This window comes from Centrocercus urophasianus, unplaced genomic scaffold (genome assembly GCF_019232065.1).
Source record: "Centrocercus urophasianus isolate 14NV4802_14NV808 unplaced genomic scaffold, USGS_Curo_1.0 seq_11, whole genome shotgun sequence".
In the NCBI taxonomy this organism is placed as follows: Eukaryota; Metazoa; Chordata; class Aves; order Galliformes; family Phasianidae; genus Centrocercus; species Centrocercus urophasianus.
The window spans coordinates 77,523,558-77,547,396 of NW_024884253.1; the positions used below are offsets into that span (position 1 = coordinate 77,523,558).

General features: G+C 39.3%; 1 protein-coding gene across 1 annotated transcript in view; it reads left to right on the forward strand.

The window, feature by feature from the left end:
- PHLPP1 (PH domain and leucine rich repeat protein phosphatase 1) overlaps window positions 1–23,839 on the forward strand; it is a 131,836-nt gene that overhangs the window by 82,673 nt on the left and 25,324 nt on the right. The window contains exons 4-9 of the mRNA XM_042839990.1: window positions 5,681–5,847; window positions 15,595–15,741; window positions 16,276–16,506; window positions 18,460–18,662; window positions 20,203–20,263; window positions 21,226–21,321. Coding sequence (XP_042695924.1) covers window positions 5,681–5,847; window positions 15,595–15,741; window positions 16,276–16,506; window positions 18,460–18,662; window positions 20,203–20,263; window positions 21,226–21,321 — 905 coding nt within the window. The remainder of the gene's footprint in view (window positions 1–5,680; window positions 5,848–15,594; window positions 15,742–16,275; window positions 16,507–18,459; window positions 18,663–20,202; window positions 20,264–21,225; window positions 21,322–23,839) is intronic.

The window sequence follows — 23,839 nt, forward strand, 5'->3', positions numbered from 1 at the left end:
AGTTTGAGATGACAGAGGACTAATGCCATCATTCCGATAAACCCTCATTTTCCAGATTCTGGTTCTTAACCTTGGTCATTGGCTTTTGCATCTGTGTGACTTCTTCTGGACTTCTATCATGCAGGGTGAAAGAGTGCAACTTCTGCTTTGCAACCTGCACATATCCCCTCTCCTCACACACTCTTGTGTTACTGTCTTCACTGGGCATTCCTACAGCTTTTCTAACATCCTCAAGTTGAAATGAGCTGTTTCTGCATGCTATATATATCTTCCCTTTAGAACTAAAGAGAGGAGAGGGGGGCAAGCAGAACAACCTTTGTGTCCCTGTGCCTCATCAAGATGAAGTGTTTCCTGGAGATTTCTGTCTGTGTTGCTGCACAGCCCATGAGCCTCACCTGAGAAGAGGGGTTGAGAAGTGGTGGTGACTGCCTGTGGATGGTATCACACGAGTGCCTGCTGCCACCACTGGTTTCAGTAGGCAGTTTGTGCTCTCACCTATGCCTGTACATTTTCTGAATGGCTGAGATGTTTTGAAGACTCTGCAAAGTTCTGTTTTCCCTTTTCAAGGCCCTTAGCTTTAGTCAGTATGCATCTATTTTCATGTCGGTAGGAAAACAAAAAGGAGAGGCCAGAAAAGCACTGAACTTTTCACCCTTTGGACTGCCTCCATTTTTAAAGTTGTCATTTAAAAAACACAAATATAAGGCTTTAAAGCAACAGAAAACCTTATTTCTTTTCTTTCCTCTTCCGTTGAGGTTCTTGGCAGCCTGCATGCTTTCTCAGCTCTTGAGGGTGGAGCAGGGGCCTTATGACTTGCACTGAAGGTCCCACTGATATATAGGGCTGTGACAGTGGAGCAGGGAGGACAGGAGGACTAGGATTTGAAACAAGCTTGGTTTTGAGGAGAGCTTTCTTGCTCTAAGTGGCTAGTTCAGACATTTCAAGTGTATGTATCACTGTTTAGTTAAGCTTTCTGCATACATTGGTGGGATGTGATGATTATCAAGCTGTTCAAAAACAAATCCTAGAGGAAAATTATACTTCTTCTCTATTAGCATGTCTACAGCAGGTGTAATTTAACATCATCTTTGTTCAAACAGAGAATTTGGCTGCTTTCACAGTGTGGGCTGTTTAGTTATTTTAATTGTCTTCTGTTGAAGTCCTAAATAGTAATTTCTTATCTGAATAGAACTGTAGGGAATGGGCTGAGGGTAAACAGGAAAAAGATATAATTACATTTGTTTGAATTCATACTGCAGGTCACACCAAAAGATGGTCCTTGTGTAAACAAGGCCTGTGTTTGTCCGTACAGCTGGGCTCAGCTGCGTCCATTGCTGACATCCATTGTCAGCGACAGATCATTTTTGGAGTATTGCCAAGGCTTTAAAACAAAGGCTGTAATCAGACTTGTTGCACAGCTTGGTGACAGAGGTGCTATTGTACTGTCGGACAGAGGAAAGCAGTTTTTTAGCCTTGTGGAGTCAGAATAGGCAAGATTATGGATTGATGCAAGTATTCGTGGTTTTATAGCTAGCTACTGAAGAGTCACAGTGAGTCCATTCCGCATTTTCATCATGTTTAAAGTAGTTTCCTTTTTTAAAAAATAATAATTTAAAAACCTTGATGTGAGTTTTTTATCCTTTTAAGTACCACTGTGGCACAAACACTGCATGTTTAAAAATAAGTATCCATATTTGGGAGACTCCTAGTTGTTTGTCACTTGTTCAGCTCTCAGGTGGATAGCAGTAGGACATGTGCAGGGGCAGAGTTCTCCAGCATTATTTGTTGTAGTGGTATTTACAGGATAAAGCTGCATTTTATTGCTACTAGAGAAAAGATTGTCGTGACAGTGATATGATATTGTAGTGAATAGATACAGGGATCTCTGTCGTGTACTACAGTTCTATACCACTTCTTGGATACTGCATTTCAGTATGCTGTGCATGCCTGGAGACTGGAGAAAAACAAACAAAACGAAAACTTAAGATGCTGCAGACCAGGGCTGTGTGAGTTTTATCTGACCATACTGTGCTGCAACTCCTCTAGTATTAAAATGGAAGACTTCACAGTAAAATGACTGACTGTGAAGTGTTTAAAAATCAGATTTGGGAAATAAAGAGGAGCTGTATGTTTTATCGTTTTTCTTTGTATTCCTGATGAAAAATCCAATAAAACTGATACTTCAGAAGTACTGATCTCGCTGTGTGTTAGAGCTGTATCCGTGGTGAAGCTGTTCCTTATCTTCTCTGGCAAAGATAGGTGTGGACTCTACGACTTCTAAAGCTACGGCAAGTGAGACTGTGTCACACATCAAGGAGAAAGTCATTACCCAAACTTTTCTCCCCACTTAATTCTATAGAAAATTTGGCAGGGATGTCATCTGAAAGCAGGTGTCAGGGATGTGTGCAGATTTGGATGTGATTAGAAGACATTTGAGAGGGATTCTTTTGTGCAATGGCTTCACCCTGTTTGAGGAGGTGTGTAGATACACACACACACACACACACACACACACACACACACACACACAGGATCGTTAAGTCTGGAAAAGACCTCCAACATTATCTAGTTTAACCTTCAAAGTTGAAGGTTGCATCAGATCCTATGGCAAAGACTTGTACTTCATTTTAATTTAGATTAAGAGAAAATAGTTGCCTTTGCATTTGGTTCTTATCAAGTGTTTAAACAGTTATATTTTTCTTTGGAAGAATTTAAAAATGAAGCACCTAACAAGCCATAGTGAGAGCTTAATACTCATTCCACGTCTGTTTAGAAAGTGCTTCTGTCAAGTCTTGTTACCACACTGACTCTTCAGTATTTTTTTTGGAGTACAGGCTTCTTAATCCCAATCCAAATAACTTGTTGGGATACTTTATTACGGTGGAATGTCTTCTTTTCCTCTCATCTCATAGAAACCCTCATTGCTGCAGATCGTGTCTCTTCCTCAGCATACTTCTTGTTATTTGCTTGTGAGAGGGGTATTCTAGTCAGATTTCTTATCCATTATCACCATATCATACCCATTATCAACTCTGCAGTGATTCCCCACAGTGAGAAGGAGAAACCCAGTGCTTTGTTTAAAAAGTGTATCATGTGTTAAAAGAACTGTTTGCTCCTATTAAACAACAGCAAACAAATGCATGAGCAGCCTTACTGCATTTAAATCTATTGAAATGCAAGATTGAAATATCCCCTTATTCAGAATTTCAATATTCAGCCTGGAAACAAGTGATGAAATTTTCTGGTGGATGAGATGTTGTTCTTTGCCACTCTTCTTTGTTTTTCATCTTTTTCCTCTGTTCTCTAGGAATTTGTTACAGAGCACTCTTGAGTAACGAAAAGAGAAAAGACTTTATCCCTGCCTATGAGAATAACTGTTTGTTTATATTAGTGTTCCTTGTAATGATTCAGAAGATGATTCTTAGAGTGCTGTATTGCTAACAGCAACAAAAGAAGTCTTCAATAAAATTACAGCCAATTCCAAAACTAACTCCACTTAAAATCTGCTTTTAACTTTCAGAGTCATCTGTGGAAGAGCCATTGTAGAAGTTGCCAGTGGCATGATTAATATGTGTTCTTTGTATATCAGAGTGGTTGCTTTTAAAAATAAACAAAACCATCATAAAAAGCCACACAAACGGGATGTTACTTATAAAAACAATTACTTTTAACAGATTTTTTTTTTCCACAGAAGAATTATTTGCATCTTTTTCTTGAGACCACAGTAGAATGTGGAGTTGTTGGCTCAGTTTGAGTTATCAGTTTTGGTATTTGAAAATGTTTTGGACTGACAGGCCTTGCTGAGTACTGCTGGGTTGCTTACTGCTATTTCTATCACATTCCAAACAAGTAGTTGGAGCAACAGGATGTGTAAGCATTACACATGAAATTACACACTCTCCTTGGAGTTTAATGGATGTCAGTGCTTTTTCATCAGCAGTTTTCCATGTGATGAGAAGTGTGCTGTACTGGGCAGGTTCTGGCACCATAAATAGGTGGAATACCTACCTTTCAGAAATGACTGCTGAGACTAGCTTATGAATAATTTTTTTCCAATACTACAGGAAGAAGAAAAATAGTAGCGACAATGACAAAAGGACTGAACTAATTGAGTAACAAAAATTGAAGCGTTTTGATGGGTGTTGGAGGACTGGATAATTAGAGGAAAAACACTGCACCGTCTGTTCTTCTTGAAGCTTATGGCTGTGTGTTTGTAATAGAGGCCACTTATCCTCAGGCTTGTGTAGCTTGCATTAGAAAGGAGGGAATGAAAAGGAAGAAAAAAAAGTCCTTGGCCTTCCTTTCAATGGCAAGCTACTTCACTTATGCCAGCGAAAAATAATCTGTCTCTGTTCAGGGTCCTTTGTGGAAAGGGCTGTATCTCTGCCCAGAAGATTAGATGATACCTCCTTCCTTGGAGTTCAGAGGCTCTTATAAGTTGCCACTGGACTTTGTTTATGAAAGTTTTTTGGTTTATTTTTCTTTCTGGCCCTTAGATGTGTTTGTACTTCTCCACTCGTAGCATGTGAGGCCAGTCAAAGTGCCAGTGGCAAAATGATTGCTTCTCTTGCAGCGAGCAGCTGACAGAGCACATCACTGCTTGAGCACTATTTGTGCAGCCCCAGAAATCTAAGATGTTGGTAAAGTTGTTTGCTTTTTCTTCTTTAATCTGGCCACGTCTGCTCCAAACGTGCCTTTCATTGATGCAGCTCTTGTTCCCTCCTTCTTGCCCACCAATTCTCACTGTGTCGTATCTCAGCAAGGTGATGCTTTGTGACATGGGCAACTCCATGACTCTTTAATAAGACTCTATGAGAGTGCTTTTTAATAGGGTTGGGTAGAGAATGTAAGAAACAGTTCTTAGTGGCAGTGTTTTTGTTGTTTTTCTTAAAGTAGTAAGTTAATGAGTAAGTAAATAAATTGGCAGCTTGTAGTTCGCTCAGTCGTATTCTGGAGATTTGATGAGGAACAGTGTCTGTTATTTAAGTTGTTGCCTATAGATCTCTGTTGTGGAATAATGCTAGCCCTGTGTAGCTATAGGTGCATGATTTCTGTGGCCTCTGTAGAATTTGTCTCATCTTCTCCTTTCTGGAGAAGGGTGTTACATTCACGAATCTATTTTATCTGTTACCCTTGGCAGTATTTCAGTACAATGAGAAATGCTTAGTGCTTCGTTGCTGTTCCAATTTTGTTTTCCCAGTAAGATATAGATGTGATAACTACTTCTGTTCTTCATCATCAATTCTCAACCCTTGAAGCTGGGATATGATGGTGACAGCTTCTCACCTCTGCTTGCGTTTTGCCTGTGTTCTGACCAGCTGTGATGTAACATAGAGGACTTGCACGCTGTTTTTGCTGCTGTTACTTCTCAAATACCTTAGCTATTTTTTTGGTCACAGAGCATCCCACAACTTCATTGAAAATGAATTAATTTTCAATATTAGTTTGACAAAGATTTGCACTGTCCCCCTGCTGGCCATCTGTGGACCTGATTTTAGTACTCAGGTGAAGCAAGATTGTGGGTTAACCTGCAGCAGTGACATTAGCTGTGTTGAATTAGCTGACACTGACTCGGGCTGGGCTGCGATTTAAAAACAGTTTACCTTGTGCTAGTAGAGGTGAAGGAAACGTTTCCCTTTTGTTGTTGTATTAATGTATTGATATACCTCTTGACTTCCAGGTTGCATCACAGCGCATAAGCTCAGTGGATCTTTCATGCTGCAGCTTGGAGCATCTGCCTGCCAACTTGTTTTATAGCCAAGACCTCACTCATCTCAATTTAAAGCAGAACTTCCTGAAGCTAAACCCTAGCCCATCCGCAAGCGGAGCACTTAGTGAATTACAAAGGTAAAATCTACTCGTTCTACTGCTTTTTCTCTGCCCTTGGAGCCAAGTGACCACTGGCAAGAACTTTCCTTAAGCGATGCTAGCTAAATAATGAGTAACGTCTTCCTTTATAGGAATGGTCAGATTGTAGGACTTCAGAAATCGGTGAACTTTTGTGCTAGCTAGAACAAATCAAATTTAATGAGAAACTTGGTGTTTGCCTTCTTTTCTGGAAGCCATTTTCAATCTAAAATGCAGTTTCAGACTGAATTGCTTTATATGTAACCTGCTGAGACCAGATTGTAATTCTTCAATCTGTTACTTGCATGAGAGAATGAGTTGGTCAGTTGCCCAGCAGCAACATTCTAGGTGGGACAAGGCTGTGTGTGACTTCACTTCCGAGTTTTTGTTATCTCTTGAGCTAAGAAAGTCTTGATGGAAGATTTAATAAATTCAGACAGATTGCTGTCATCTTTTCTCTCTGCTCAACTGTAATTTTTCTTCCCTAGTAACAGTGACCTTCCAGGTGTTCTTTCCACTGCAACTCATCAAGAATATAACAAATGGAAAGATAGCAGCCCTTTCAGAGATGTGAATGATTTAATGTGTGTGTCTCAGAATTGTGGAATCAGCAGGCTTTCTGTATTCAGAAAGATAAAATTTCCATGCTCAATATAAACCTGTGATTTTAATTTTAGTGATAACTGAATTGCAGATTACCTCAGAATTGCATTTGTAGATAACCATGTTCAAGTGCATGCTTTAAACCACATTTCTAAATCCTTTCCTCTTTGAAAAAGAACCCAAAAAATGCAAGATGGATTATACTGACTTTTGTATTTTGTGCAATTCCAATTTTCTTCTGGAAAAACAAACAAAATAATTGGCATAATGGAAGATGAATGAACCCAACAGGTTTAGTTCCCAAACAAAGCAAGCAGTGCTTCCAAGAGTTTGTGAACAGCTTGGAGAGGAATACTGGATTAAGTATTCTGTGAATACTGGTATAGATCTCCAAATATGGAAATTGTACTCCAAAAGTGGAAATTTTAGCATAAGTCAGATGATGAATATAGGCGATTAATGAATGTTGTGATTTTTAACATTTGTCTTCTCTAAATATTACAAAGTGTATAGGAGATACTTAAATATTTTTGTCTGTGCGCAGCTAATTCTGTCTGGGATTAGCACTTATAAATAATGTGATGGGTGATGTTTTGTCTGCTTAATGTTCTCTCAGTGCTGCAATTTTGTGAATAGCAAAAAAGTTTTGCAGAAAGTCAGCATTAGTAAATGACTACGATTTTCATCACTAATGTGGGAAAGATTTCAGTTGCGAGAGTAAAAGTCTTTCTGAGATTTTACATAAGGGGAATCTGGAGAAGTTGACAGGCTATTGCCAGTTGTATGACTTATTTTTCATCATCCAATTTAATAAAAATTTCAAAACTTCTGGGGGCTATATGAGTTAGAAGTTGATTGGATAAACCAAAAGTCATTTTTGTTCACTCATGTTCCTTCAAATTACTGCAAAACAACTAGAAAATCTGTTCTTATTTGGCACTTTTGGGTTTTATAATAAATTCTTAGCTACAGTTGCAGCCACACACGAGACACAAAACCAGTGAATCAAGCCCAGAAGTATTTAAAGCTCCAGAAATATTCATGTGCTTAGATGTTGTGAGCATAATGCATAGGCATTTACGTACCTAGCCTTCCTGGTCCCATTTTTAATAGAATCTCATTAACAAGTCAGTCTTAAGAAAACTCCTGTTTTCTTTTTCCTGCTATTAGCAGCTCTTGCTGTTTGCTCTTTTTCTTCATGAGTCGTTCTGGATGATCATTTAATAAATGTGCGCGGATGCGGAATCTCAAAACAAAAGGTATACCAAAGACAGAGGAAAACAGTAGCTTTTCAGTTACCTTGTGAGTAGTCTAAGAAGGGATTTAGTTATAGTAGTGAGATGGTGTGAACTTCTGTATCTGCACTGTCTGAATGTTGGAAAGTACTTACAGTTGTCTGTATCTTTTTAACTGAGCATATTTCATGCATGTGAAAGTAGGCAGTCTGAAAACACATCTCTGAAGATTAACACTACTTTTCATGCTTGTTCTCCCTTACGTTAGTTTTTTTTTTAAATGAAAACGGGGTGGATTTTTGCATAGGGTGGATAGGAGGAATTTTATAGTTGAGAAATTCCCTAATTGGAAGTACTTAAAGACATTCTGTGATAGTGTGTGAAGTGTCCTAGATGACATCCTAGTCATCAAATTGGAGAAAAACAGATTTGATGGATAGACTACTCACTGGATAAAGAATTGACTGGATGATCATGTTCAATTGTGGTTGGTTGTTCAAGTAGAGACTGGTGACAAATTACATTCCTCAGGGATTGATGTTGGGACTGGTACTACTTAGCATCTTTGTAAGCAACATGGACAATGAGATAGAGTGCTTCCTCAGCAGGTTTGCAGATGACGCCAAGCTGAGCGGTGCGGTTGACATGGTAGAGGGAAGGGATGCCATCCAGGGGGACCTGGGCAGGCTTTGAGAGGTGGGCCCATGCCAACCTCACGAAGCGCAACAAGGCCGAGTGCAAGGTGCTGTTCATGGGGTGGAGCAATTCTAAGCACAGAGATGGGCTGTGCAGAGACTGGTTTGAGAGCAGCCCTGAGGAGAAGGATCTGGGAGTGTTGGTTGATGAAAGACTCAACGTGAGCAGGCAGTGTGCACTTGCAGCCCGGAAGGCCAGCTGTATCCTGGGTCACATTAAGAGAAGCATGGCCAGCAGATCGAGGGAGGTGATCCTGCTCCTCTACTCTGCTCTCGTGAGACCCCTCTTGGAATACTGCATCCAGTTCTGGAACCCCCAGCACAAGAAGGACATCGAGCTGTTGGAGTGGGTTCAGAGGAGGGTCACAAAGATGATAAGAGGGCTGGAGCAGCTCCCCTTTGGGTACAGGCTGAGAAAGTTGGGTCTCTTCAGCCTGAAGTAGAGAGAACTCTAGAGAGGCCTTCCAGTACCTGAAGGGGGCCTATAGGAAAGCTTGAGAGGGACCTTTTATGAGGGTATGTAGCAGCAGGATGAGGAGAAACGGCTTTAAACTGGAAGAGGGTAGATTTGGACAGGCTTAGCCTAGATATTAGGAAGAAATTCTTTGCTGTGAGAGTGATGAGACACTGGAACGTTTGGCCCAGCAAGGTTGTGGATGCTCCCTCACTGAAGGTGTTCAAGGCCAGGCTGAATGGGGCTTTGAGTAACCTGGTCTAGAGGGAGGTGTCCCTGCCTATAGCAGGGGGTTGGAATGAGAGGATCTTAAAAGTCTCTTCTGACACAAACCATTCTATGAATATCCTTGTAGTCAGAATAAGCCCTAAAGCCCTTTGGGGGTCTTAGCCACTATACACCACAGATGGAAAGACTGAAGATATTCTGTTGTCACAAATTCTACAATTTGCACTGTTTTAATGTCAGTTAATGGTTAAAATATACCATAAAGTCGAGACTTCTGTACACTGTTCCCAGACTTCTTTCCCCTTGTCTACAATCGAACTTCACAACTTTTTTCTTGAACTGCATACCATTTGGGATTAATGTTTTTGGAGAGATGTGAAGTAAATGAATAAACCTTTATTTACTGTTGCTCTGTTTCTGTTTCAGTGGGCTAGGCACATTTTATATATAATTGTTTCAGTCAATGCAATTGGGAGGGAAAAAAAAGCCTGTTTGCATTGAAAATACTGTTTGCTTGTCAATACTGAAGAGGAATTTGTATGTGGATCTTTAATCCTGTCATGCTGCAGGGCTGATGTAAGGGGAGCAAGTAAACAAAAAGCTTTGCGGGGGGAGAAAATGCAGTAAGTCACAAAGTTTGCTTTAACAATAAAGACAACAATGCTTGATGGTTTTATCTGTAGAACAGTTATTCTGACTGTGGTTGTTAATAAGTGATTATATGGATTTTTATCTCAAGATCAGTTGGTATTTTTCCCGGAGCCTGTTAAGAAATTATCTGTCTCCTCAATTGGAATCGTTCTGTGCTAGTGGCAGTAATTTCAAGTTGATTCCATGATGTATGAGAAGGCTAAAGGACTTTGGATATTCATGCAGGTGTTTCTGAAATTCCTCCTGGCTTCCGATGGAAAGGTAGCAGCTTTTAGTCTGGAAGCAGTGAACTCTTTATTAGTGGTAGGATTAAAAATAGATGGGACTAACAAGCATGCTGTAAAATCACCTTTTTAAAAATAATGTATTGCAAATATAGAAATCATAGTTGTTAATTGGATTCAATTTAGTGGAACTGTTAAGCTAAAAGTGGTCGTATCTCTCTAAATGGTATGGAATCCAGCCATGGCTGCAGTGTACTAATCTGACTTGTCTATTGCTTTTCAATACGGCTTCCAAAGTGAGGCTTTTCTTGTCATGAGTTTCAATGTGCATCTGTTGCACAAAGAATGCTGTACAGATTGACAGTACTCTGAAGGGCTGCCCTAAAAACTATGTATTTGTGTACACACTTCAGTTCAGCCTTAAGAAGTAAATGTGTCTGAATGATCTGTCATCATATTCATCTTGGAAACCCACCCCCCAGTTCATGTTTTTGCATTTCAAGTATACATTTTCAGTGTGGAGGAGAATACATTTTCACTTTTCTAGGAATTTTGTTCTTTCTCTAGAAAGGATAGTCTTTTCCCTCTAATGAAGCAGTGTGCTCTAGGTATGTGCAAAAAATTGGGAACTACAAAGTACAGTAATGCAGGTTTGTATTATTTCCGCTAACAAAATCAACTTTGTTTTTCCAGTCTTTATGGTTGTCTTACCAGCTTTGTAATAGAATAAGAGCTTTATTGTTGTCTTGAAGTTGGTCCAAATTTGGCTTAACATCTGTGATTCTATTTTGAAAAATAACTGCCTGGATTTAAGGTTATTCCTGCAGTGCAGTCTCTTTAAGGCAATCTACCAATTAATTTTGGCATATAGACTCAAGTCTGCATGCCAGAATTGTTGCCTCTTTTATATTATTAAATGGAAGGAGAGGGGAGAAATGTCAGGATGACTGTCTGGCACGTTGGCATAAAGGGTAATGAAAATACCAAAACTGCAGATATGTTTGTTATTTATTTATTTTTTCTTTCTCCTCTTCCCTGTGGGGTTTAAGAAAAAGGAAGGACGTGAAAATTAAGGCACAACTGTGTTTTCATTTATTCATTCAAATGATGGGGAATTTGATAAGTAATGGTGAATTTGTTCAAGTTTCTTCTGACTTGACCAAACTGTCTTTTCCCAAACTGTGTAACTGATCCCCTTGCCTGAGATGACTTTATTCCAGCTGGTTTTGTATGGTGTGACATCAGTTACTTGGCTGCTGGATGAACGGGAGTCTTGTCCAGCAAAACAGAGTTTCTCCTTCCTGCTGTCTGCTGTCATCTGTGTTTTGAGTTCATCATCTTCTGTACTCAAACTTGGAGTGTTGCCATTGACCTCATCTAGGCAAAGCCTTCACCTGCGGCATCCAAGTGAATTTCCATAGCTGCTGCAGAACCAGTCTGCCCTTATTCAGCCTTTTTTGACAAACTTAGCAGGGCAAGAGGGCTGAAATAGTTTATTTTAATTGTCTGACTTATTTAAGGCTCTTAGAGCTACTCGCCTCCCTGTAAATGCAGATGCTCTGAAGAATTTCTGACATTAGGCCGGCTGCTCCTTTAGGTGATATACTGTGGATGGATGAATAGATGTGACTGCAAAATGATGGAAAAATGGGCAGTTTATTGTGATTAAGTTAGTGGCTAAAGTAGCAGGTATTTCTGGCACGTGAGTTTCCACCTTCATAGTTCTGCTAGCAAATGATGCTGGAGCTGAGGGACAGCAGTGTGGCTGCTTGAAGTGATGGTCACCTGCAACCACAGAGCACAATCAGATAAACCAAATATACTGGAGATAGTATTCAGAAAACAATTGTTTAACTTAGTCTGAGTCTCTTTGTAAGCCATGTATTCTGTTGGGTGTGTAGTAAAACATCATGAGTGCTTTTGGTAAAGAGTAAGCTGAATCTGGCTTTGTTAGGCCAGGCTTTTTGGTTGTGTTCCAGACATGGTGTATGGCTATCTTGAATATACTTACCCCTACTCCAAACAATCTGAAAGACAAGTACTGTACCATGTAATGGAAATTCCATTGTGCACATCAAGTGGCTGTGAATTTGAACTTAGTGTGTCAGCTCCTTGCTTTGCCATGGTATGACCTATTCTTGTTAGCCCCTCTCCTCATTTTGCATATGTCAAATTAATACCGCTCCTGAAGTGGCAGCTTCAGGATTAAGTATGCTTTTTTGCTCAATTATGGCAATTAGCGTTCAGTCATGTTGTGTGTTTAAAAGCAAGAGCTGACACATGAACATTTTGCTCTAGCTTAAAATAGGACTGTTTTTGGCCAGATGAGCGTCTCTGTGCTGGTCATTACAATGGAAAGCCAACTGTGCTAAGCGAGCACACCATGTCGAGCAACGTTGTTCTTCAGTTTGACTTTTTTTAGGGGATAATGTATCCTAGAACCTGGGAGGGTAGAAGAAAAGGAAGGAAAGCATTTACACTGACTTAATGTGAGGTTGTTATGCTGTCATACATCAAATGAGCAGTGTTTTCTTCTTTCCTGTTACACTGTGAGGGCAACATCAATGTGTTCCCCAGCTTCTGTTAGCAATAAAGATTTGGGGGTGAGAAAACATTCTGTAGAATGCTTGAAGCCCAGTGTTGTGTAAACTCGGCAGCAACAGAAAAATGAAGTCTAAAATACTTTTCTCATTTGTGATTTATAGCCATGCTATAGATGCTGCTGATGCTACTGACTGTAACTATCTCAATATGAGAAGCGCTGTAAACAATTCAGCATTTCAAATGTGTTGATGGCAGCACTCCATAACAGGAGTGCACTCACCCTTTTGTGGATAGCGTGGATAGCTTGGTGTGTGAATGATCAGAGATGAGAGGCAGACTAATTGTGGGCGCAAGTTGCTGCTTATTGTAATTGACACTGCTCCATAAGAAGAACTGTGACTTCATCATGTTGCAGATGAACATATTTAAAGTATTTGTCTTCCAACTTTAAGTACAATTTAATAGTAAGCTTTCTTTTGTGGTTTATTTGACATAAACTTGTGTGTGTATCTTTGGTTTGTATGTATTCAGTAATGGAGGTGCTACTCATCCTTCCTTACGTGTTATATAGACCAGTTCACCAGTACAATTCATGTTCTTAGTAATTAGATTAACTGGAACTTCAGTAAAATTCGGACAAATTAAGTCACTGAAGACCCTTAATATTAAAACACACCTTAGGATAGTGAGGATAAAACACAGATTTAATTTTTTTTTTCCCATGGACCTGGGGTGATTTTCCACAAGAGAATGCCTGCAGAAAAACATTTAAGTTGAACCCTGCCTTGAAGCTACTTGATGTAAACATGTATTTTTAGCTTCCTCCTTTTCCACTTCCCCACCTCAAATCCTCTTTTCTCTGTGTAACAACTTGATCTTCTGTAATTTTATCTTAAGATTGTGTTTGGAGTCTTCTAGTAAATTGCAGTTTTCACTTGGCTGATGGGCAAAAGCCTTGGAAGTTCCTGAGACTCCAGAGTAGCACAAAGGCTGTAGTTTACGTGCTGATTATTAAATGAGTTAATTATTTTTCGTGGTTGACTTGAAAGTTGGAATGTTTGCATTTTGAAGCTTCTCTGTCAGCTTTTAGTTACTGACTTCCTGTCTCCATCACTACTTTTGCACACCTAAATACTGGAAAACTCATTGGAAATGTTTTTTCCATAGTCACTGGCACTTGTATTTGTAGATGACTTTGAGGAAGCTGGGGGGCAGCTGTCGCACCGCAGAATTGCCTCGGAATTGAGGGGTGGCATTCTATCTTTGACCTAAGACTGCAATAATCTTCACGATAAATGCAGGATAGTGGGTGTTAGTTTTTAGGTTCAAGATTTTTTAGCCCTTCCTCCTAAAATAGGAGAATAGGAAGGTATTTCATTTATTTTTGTGTGTATATGGCTAACAGCCCATATTAGCATCAGCCAGCTTACCCTAGCACTCTTTTTTATTTTTACCATTCTCCCTCCAGAGATGCATTAGTCATTGTTTCTGCACGGTAGCATTTCTTTTCCCTGCAGCAGTAATTTCATTGCAAGATTTCATTTATTCTCCATCTAACTCTGTTCCTAACTACTTCTGCCTCCAGCATAGTATGGAGTGTTCAAAATCTGTGCTAGTTCTGGCCATGAGTTTTCCTTCTTTTTTGTCTCCATCTTCGTACCAAAATACCGATAGGTGGCACAGCATTCCAGTGCCTGTTGGAAACAATTGTAAATATTAAGTGTATTTAGTTTGTCTCTTGGGGTAAAATCCACATCCCCTTTGACATGTGCTAATGAAGGCACTATTTGTGTTTTCATGTTGGTGTTGTGTTTTTGTTTTTGTTTTTTTTTTGTTCAGTGACTTGGGTTTGATTTTTAGCTAATACTGAAGTTGTGTATCAGTTAATTGTGACAGTTGGCAAGGTTTTTTTAAGGGTCGTCTTATTTTAAAGATTTATAAGTGGCTTAATGCTCAGTGCATTTTCTGTTCTTGTTTTCTAATTGGAGCAGAAGTGTTTTGAGATTAGAATGTGTTGGGCCAACGCAGAGGCTATGGATGCATTGGCACATACTATCACTGATGACTGCCATCTGAAATGGAGGGATTTGTAGGTGCATTTTTGCTTCTGTTATCTTGTAAGACAAAAAGCCTGCTCACAAAACAAAGGGCTTGAGAGTTAATAAAGGGAAAGTTAAGTTTAAATAAAATATCCCAGAATAAACTGTGCCAGAAAAGAAACTTCCTCCCATGTATCAGATTCTGACACAGATCTTTTCATTCATCCACTTACTTGCCTTTTGGAATACCTCCCAATGCTTGTTAGGCAGCTATATAATAACACTGCTGAACATGCGTGCTGGCTAATTGAATAGTCCTCCTTTTGGTGTTTTTTTTTCTTCCCATTCTTGGTCATTTTTAGTAGGGCAAGCACATGCAAGTTGCTTCTGTAGCTGACTGGATAAACCAAGGGGATTTTGAGTTTGTGAAATATCAAGGACAATATTTTGAGATCAAGCTTTTACATCCTGATGGATACCACCTAATCAAAATTCTGAGAATTTGTCTGTCACTACAGAAGTCCTACTTTAGTTTTGCTTTATTTCCCGTTTTTTTTATTCAAACCAACCCATTATAATGAGATTCTTTGTTTGAAAGGCAGTAGCATCTATTTGCATGAATGGAGCTGGGCTGAAGCAAACCACAGAACTGTTGAAGTAAGTGAGGTTCCTGCACCTTGTAACCAGCATCACTGAGGTGGTCTTAGCATCACAAAATGTGTTGAGAAGTACAGTAGCACTTTAGTACAGGATCAGATGCGACAGAAGACAGTTTCAGAAATGAAGTATGTTATATGGATTACAGGGATCTGATCTGTGTTATGTGCATTTAGTATGTTGTTCAAGAGGACCTATTTTCCCATACTAGCTTAACATAACTGAATCTTTTGCAAATGGTACTGAACTTGAGTGCCTGGAAGTTTCCATGCTTGTTCTGAGTACATAAACTAAAAGCACATGTAATTCTTATTTGAGTAACCAGGCTTACTTTGTGTTAGTTGTTGCAAAGCAACTTGGTGTGTGTTACGCTCCACTACTTTTTCTGTTGTTTTTTTTTTCCTCATCTCTTTGTAGATTCACCAAGTTGAAGAGCCTTAACCTCTCCAATAATAATTTAGGAGAATTCCCACTGGCAGTTTGCAGTATCCCAACCCTGACAGAGCTCAACGTGTCCTGCAATGCCCTCAGAAGTGTTCCAGCAGTTGTAGGCGAGATGCACAAGCAAGTATTTTCTTAAAACTTAATGTACACAGCCTTATAATAAAGGCAACAAACACAACTGCACATAATCTTGCTATGAAAAGCAATATAAACTAACTGGGTTGTGTCAGAGCAAACTGTCTTGAAGATCTATATTGAAGCAGTTCTGTGCTACAAGTAGAGTAAGCTGTCATTGTATCTGAAACTCTACCAGTTCCCAGTATTTAACACAAGGGTCACCTTCATGGTGAACAGAATCTTTAAGCCTTGCTTACATGCTTCAGTCATCACATATGTGGAGGTGTTTGAAGATGTAACGTGTCTACTAGCATAGCCTAAATTTCATAGTTACCAAGGCTTTTAATTGTTCAGTATCTTCTGTAGTATCTTGTGTAGTAGAAGATGTTAAACCATTGTTCCTTGGTTTTTCTTCTGCCCTTTGTGTATTTTATTTCACTGTAACCACAGCAGACTTGTATGTTTATAGTAAGGATATGTGATTTAACAGGTCGCTCACATTCTTCGCTCTCCCTTCCCCTCCCCCATCTGTAATAGCTTGCAGACATTTTTGCTGGATGGTAACTTTCTCCAGTCCCTTCCTGATGAATTGGAGCATATGCATCAGCTCAGCTATGTGAGTCTGTCCTTCAATGAATTCACTGACATTCCAGGAGTATTAGAGAAGCTGACTGCAATGGACAAACTCTGTATGTCAGGAAACTGTATGGATACACTCAACTTGCAAGTGTTAAAAAGGATGCCTCATATTAAACATGTGGACCTAAGGTAGGTTTTTGAAAAAGGAGGAAAAAAAAATCAAAGTTGAATCTAAATTAGTGGTATTGAAACAATTTATTTAGTTGTCGTAATAACCTCTGGGCATGAATCTGTTGTGTTAGTTCATGTTTCTGACAGTTGCATAACTCCCAGCACTTGCAGGACTCAGTGCTTTTTCTTTGAGGAAGAGGTCGCACCTAGGATCAATAGTTAGGATAGTGAGTTTTGAAGGACCAGAATATTTACACCAAAAGATCAAATGAAATGGTGCGTGGGCTGCTGGTGGCTCCTGCAGTTCTAGTTGGTGCAGGATTAGTATAATATAAATTGTAGTTTCTTATCCGAAAAAAGCTTCTATCTGAAACATTACAGATACGTGAGATGATGAAGAGGGAAGTCGAAATGAGTGGATGAAAACAGATGCTTTCGTGTTTCTTGGTCTGTTACAAAGCCTAGTCCACAACAAGTAATAGTATTTTATTGATGCCTCCTTAAAAAGATCCTTATTACAGATGGCTTTTGTGTGCTGCTCATTCTAATTGTCTTGGGAGAACCCAGATTTTGCAAGCAGCTGAGCATAATGCATAACCTTTACTATGATATCCAAATAGTGATGGATTTTGGAACTGCTTAGTTAAATTTAACTGTTCAAGCTAAAACTTAATGTGCTGTATTGTTCTGTAGTTGGCAGCTTTTGAAATGAAGAAAAGGCCAGCATAAGTATGTCAAGAAAATAGATAAAATGATGAAAAGTTACCTCTCTATCACACAACTTTAACTTTTTGTTAATTCACTTTCTCCTGTCCTTTGTTAAAGTCTACTACTTAATAATCAGTGCAATTCACTTTAGTGTAGTTGAAGGCTGTATCCTGTGAAAGTATAAGTGATTGAGATAGGTGGTATGACTTCTCAAAGGTCTTTGTAAAGCTGTCCTGGCTATTTTTTGTCTGTTATGTTTGTGAACTGTACTTGCTGTGCTGTGCAGTGCTTTGCTTCATTGAAACCAGAAGTAAACACTGCCTTGTAAAATGGAAGCAGAAAAGAATAGCCTGTGATGGTGGAGGAGGCTTATTCCATAATTTCATTTAGTGGAAAAGTGAGGTTACTTTGAAAACATGCAGCTGTTGTACAGATCTGAAACAAAGAGCTACAGCAAAACAATAGGTAGGTACCTTCATGCTCAGCAGGGAGGAATAATGAGCCAACACAAGTTGATGGACTGGTTTTAGTGTTCTGTTCCGGTCTGAGAATTTGAACTCTTTGAAGTGCTTTGCCATCTTGAAGATAGCTGTTACAAGGTAAAACTGCTTCAATTTCAACTTCTCCAGAAGTTGCTGAATGTTGGCAGCAGCTGCACTGCAGTGAAGGTGTGATAAACAGCTGTTTTCTTTATCTGATAGACCCACTTGTCTTGGGGTTTTGCTTGGCTTTCTTCCGACACCCTTCTCAGGCCTCTGAATTTGCCCAGTGTGGAACATGATGAAGTGGCAAGCGAGTCTGGGAATTGATGAATCCCAGTTTGTCTTTTCAATAAAGTAGGGGACATGAATACTTACAGACTTCTTGTCTGCTAGGATCTCATCTTTCCAGGATGCCTGTGGTACACCTGTGTTTTTATCTTTTCTGTACCATCAGGCACAGATAATCATTTATTTTTACCATTACACGTAACAGTACGACACGATAACAATAGCACGTAGATTTTTGTTGAGGTTTTGATCAGTGGTTTTCAGAAGGGAGCCTGGTATCATCATTCCTTTGTCATGATGGGTAAAACAATAGAGCTGATGCATCCTGTTTTTGAAATCCCACAAGGATACAGAAACTTAGTTAAAAATCAAAACTCATTAGAACCTTGAGGTATGCTAATTTAATCCTGGGCAACTGATGGTGAAGTGAGCATTGGTTTGTCAGCAGGACCCTCTCATGTAACTACATTTAATCTCGCTTTTTGTCTGCAAGATTGAATTCAATTAGGAGATTGGAGGCTGATGAAATAGACTTTCTCCACCACGTGACCCAGTTGGACCTCAGAGACAACAAACTTGGAGAGCTGGATGCAACAGTATTTAACAATGTTGAAGTGTTACACTGTGAAAGAAATCAACTGGTAACTCTGAAAATCAGTGGATATTTTCTCAAAGCCCTGTATGCTTCCTCAAATGGTAAGTGTGTTTCCAGGGCAGCTGTGTTGTCATCTGCTTTCTGGTTTTTGTGCCTGGCTCTCTGTGGGATGCTTATGGAGTATAATATACATAATTGAGAGGAGTCAGGAGTCTCTTGAAATGGCTCTGGGATAAAAGATTTTCATGTATGCTATGTCATGTTACTGACAACTCAGCTCCAGATAGCACTGTAACACTGATTTGGAGCTCTCAAAACCATGGAAATCTTAGAAATTGGGCCAAAATTCTTTATGTCATCAGGGAGGGGTCTCGAAGCTGTCATTTATGTACTTTATGAAGTAAATAAGGAATTTATTGCTTCTCCCTGGACTTTGAGTTTTGATGAGTGTCTGTGAGACAAACTAAACATATTTTTGCTACTACTTCTAGCTACTTACTCTTGCTGGAAAGCTATAAAACCTAGCATGAGTAACTTTGTTTGCTTTCTATAATACAAATGACATAGCCTTTTCTAGTTGAATATTTCTGGTGTTCCATTAATAAGAATTGTTTAATCTCTCTGTAGAAGCTGCTGTGTTACTTTAACACTCAATTTTCACTATTATTTTTATTGTTTGGAGTAGTTTGGTGTGGAATAAACAAAACACCAGCTCAGACAACTGTGAATTTTCTGAACAGTCTGCAATGCTTGGTTGTCATCTTAACGATATCCAGAACTGTGCTATCATTAAATATTCATGTAAGGATATTTGTAACTAAGGAAGGTTAATAGATCTGAGCACGTGCTGTGCAGTGTGAGCTGAGAGCCCAAGTTAGCCTGGATCTTGCTATCAACTGTTTGTTTGGTCACATTGCCAGCAGGAAGAGCACGATGCTGTCCTCTCTTTGCACCCACAGCTACCTTGTTTTAAGTCTGTCTCCAAAGGAACAGTGATGTTTGTTATATCCATGTCAGTGAATTTTTTTTTATAAGCTTAAACACCTGCTGGTTTTGTTTCAACATCCGTGCTAAGCATCAACTACCTAAAAGTTTAGGATATGAAACACAGAGTCAATCAAAATATGCTGCTGGCTGTAGTTGAGGAGCTGTGAAAAGTTTATACGACTACTTGTAACCAGAAACTCTTGGGTAAAGGATAGAAAAATGCTGTGTCTTGCCATAACCCAGAGAACTCCAGAAGTATTCCTTAGCTTACTGTTTCAGAGCAAAGAATCCATGGCTGTACTGTCAGTGGGGGGAAAAAAGAGAGTACAGACTATTTGGCTAGAGCAGGCAAACTTGCAGAAGATGTGGCAGAAGAGAAGCTCCAAATCTGGGGCAATAGTGGATTTTGTTATGAAAATTTTTAACTCCCTGTTTTCTCTTCTCTGATGAATTATGTGGCATCTGTCATATCAAATACAGCCTCATATAACAAGCATACTCAGACATAATAAAGGAAAAAAAACCAACCAGATCTGTAGCAGCTTTTTTTAGCTTACTGACTTATCTGAAATCTGATTGTTCTAACAATACTTAAAGTACCTTTTACAGAGCAGCAAACTGCAGAGCTGTATTGTGTTTATTTTCTCCTCCTAGAACTTGTTCATCTTGATGTGTATCCAGTTCCTAATTACCTGGCTTACATGGATATTTCTAGGTAAGAGTATTTTTTTTTCCTTGGGTTTGTGAAATACGTATTAATTGAGTTTATGGAGAAGGAACATTGAGTGTTTTACAGAGTTGAAGTGGAGGTAGGAATTGGACCTTGAGATGCGACAGAACTGATGCTCAAAGTCAGTTGTTGTCCAGTAGAAAAAAAAACCCAACAACTGTTTCCTGCTTCCTCTTAACTTTTTGATTTTAGCCTGCTTTAAAGCTCTTCTGAACTGTTGAGGATGATATAATGTGTGTTTAGGGTCCTATTTGTGAATTTAAAATCTGCAAGAGCTTAAATACAGTTTGCCTGCTTTTGCATCTGCGTATGCTAACTGAAGCAGTGGATATGTGAATGCATGTGCAATCAATCTTTACACTTATTTTACACTACTGGCTTTTGTCTTTAAGGCAGGATACGTGAGTGCCCCACTGTGCTTAGCTGAATGTTTGCAGTGCAGCTATTTGGGAAAACTTAACTTCTAGAATGGCTAGCTTCAGTGAAGAAAAATGCAAGAAGAACAAAACCCTCGGCTTTTAAGATGCACAGAATGTTTTACTCTCTTTAGTGAAGAGTAGCAGAGCAGGTTTCAGAATTGAATTTATAGGGCATCAAAGAAATGTTTCCACTTGACACCATGAATATTTTTTAACAGGCGTCTCACAAATGTGCGCTAAAACAATTTCCTTTCCTCTGGAAAGACAACTTCCTGATACTCTTAATACTTCTTCCCTGATACTTGGAAAGCAGCTTTTTTTCCTTTCTTGGTTAGAGGCCACATATTTGGGGAAGCAATAATGTGAATCATAGAATCGTAGATTCTATGTGATCCAATGTGTTAGCTTTATGCTGCTGCTGTAAGTCTTACTGCAGTGTCCTTAAAGGGTATGATCTCAGAAAGTGTACGTGTAGGAGAATGATTTGGATAATGATCTGGTATACCTCATTGTGCTGTTTGTTTACAGAAATCATCTGGAAAACCTGCCTGAGTGGGTATGTGACAGCAAAAAACTGGAAGTGTTGGATGTTGGCCACAATCGGATAAGTGAGCTGCCTGCCCGGTGAGTCTTGCAGACCAGCTGCAGAACGTGGTACAAGATAAGCAGTTCAGAAATAATTGCTGATTCAGTGTTTAGTCTGTTCCAGTGATTGTCAGGCAAATTTTATCTTCTGTTTGATTTTATTTTTACCTTGTGGAGTGTCATCATGCCACAAGCTTCCACTGAGCCTTTCTTCTTTTACTTTCATGCAGAGAAAGCAGTGCTTTTGAACTTCAGATGGAAGTTTTGAGTCTGTTCAGGGAGGAAAGCCCTTCATTTTTAATACTGAATATTAAATATTTACAGCCATAACTTTACATGACAATTTAGACATTCAGGATGTGTAACTTATTTCTGTTTTAGTGGCATCTAGAGACTCTGTTTTACAGCCCAGTTTGAGTTTCAGATAGGAAGAAGGATTGAGAGGAGAGAGTAAAGCCATGTGAAGTAAGCTTTTGCATGCATAGCAACTGCATTCGATATAAGGATGATCTCCCATCCAAGTCTCTAAACTTTAAGTTGATAAAGTGGTAGGAAAGGAAGTGAACAAGAAAGAAAATGGGTTACATAATGAATGGCTGTTTGTAACTTTTTTCTAGGTAGACCCAGTCCAAATATCAGCCAGGTTCTGGTATTGAGCATTTTTAAGTGCCTGACTTCAGTGGAAAATAGTTGTCCTTTCTGGCTGCTCTGTGCACTTCAAAAGAGATGTTGTGAAAGAGGGAGAGCATGCTGGGCACAAGTGGTGAAAATGCGTGGGGATGTACAGAGCTATTGAACGTTGTGGACAGCTAGTGTATGAAGAGTTGTTTTCCTTATGAAGCTGTGTAGCACTAAAGAGCATCAGGAACAAGAAAGTTGGTGTTGTCTGGGGATTTCGTGTTGGAGATGGGAAGAGAATAGGTTTCAGGAATCTGGGCAGAAAAGGATGTGAGGAGATTTAGTGAGCAAACTAATGTCATAACATAGACTGTTCATCGCTGTGTTTTTTCCACACAAAGTGAAACTTGCACCCACTCAGAAGGTTGGGGGAGCCAAAGTTCATTTGCCTTTCATTTGCACTTCATAACAGCAAGGAATATCAAGGCATACCGGATATCTTTGGAAGATTAATGATTAGCTGAGAACTACATACAGTCAACATCCCACTTGTCTCTCCTGGCATCTTATCATTAACCCCAGGAAGCAGCTTATCACTTGAAAGCTCTTCTTTGTAGTATGTGTCTAGATAGCTTAGTTCCTAATAAGTCAGCTCATTTTTAAGGCTTAGTTCAAAACGTGGCCTTAAACATTAATTAATGTTTAGGGAAACTTGGGTCTGAATTCAAATGCAAACAGCTCAGGCATATATATTTTGTGTAAGTATCGGGAAAAATATTAGTGTTCAGTAAGAGTTCATGTGCTCTACTGCTTGCTTTTTTCTTCTGTATAGAATAGCACTCTGAAAAACATACCAAGTAAACAAACAGCACTCCCCTTGGAGGATGCTTACAAGCCTAGCCACAAATGTTCAAGCCTTGACTGCCCAGCGATTTCCTGGAAGGCTGAAGGTTGCACCTAAACTAAACAAACTATGGTTGAGGCTTTCTACTTGCCCCTTGAAATAAAAGAACAGCCTTGAAACTAAAAATTTGGAGAGAGGACTATGTACTGACAATTTTCTCAAAGGAAACAGGAGCGATGTATGCTGCTGGGCTGTAGTAGGGCCCATGTCTGCTTTAAAAGTACTGAAAAATAACTGAGAGGGTACTTAAGAGAGCAGGACAAATTCATCATAATAGAACTGATGTCAGAGAATTCCCCAAAGAAAATGGAAATGTTTCAATTAAGGGTTGCCAAAATGACCTTGCTGCCACCAGTGAATAGATGTTGTACATATTTTTTGTTTGTTTCTTTTTGGTCCATTTTTTGAAAATATCTGCTTGTATTTAACACTGCATTCTCTTGAATGCTGGCTTAGTAAAGGTTTAGTGCAAGTATTCATCCAATTCCATGTTTTATACAAAGATGCTTGATGCTGAGCAGCACACTTACGCTTAAACTGTTAGATGCCATCGGAGCTTCAGTGGGAATCAGGCAAGTGGGAAGGCTGCTCATAGGGAGAACAAATCCTGGTTCCTCACCAGGCCTGAGAGCCAGTTGTCCCAGGCTTGTCAGGAGCTTGATCAGCTGAATGTTGGTGCTCCAAGTTTTCAAGGAGCGCAGTTTCTTTGGTGGTTGTGTAACTTTGAAAGCAAGAAAAAATCTCCCAAAGGCCTACTTAGTTCTTTTGAATTATTTATAAAATGCATTTCCATACAGGAGTGGATTGTTAAGGTTTTCACTGTGATTTGTACTTCTCTGATTTAAAAATGGCACTGCCCCCACCTATCCAAAAAAATCCCAAGTGTGATTTGTTTTTTCTCCTGGAGATGTTCTGTTGCAACTCTTGTTTTTTTCCTGCAATGCTTAGTGTTGGTGATACTGGCCAGTCTTGGTTGTGAAAGAAAATAGAATAGGAAGGCAAATCCTTTAAAATCTCTCTCATTCATGTAAAATT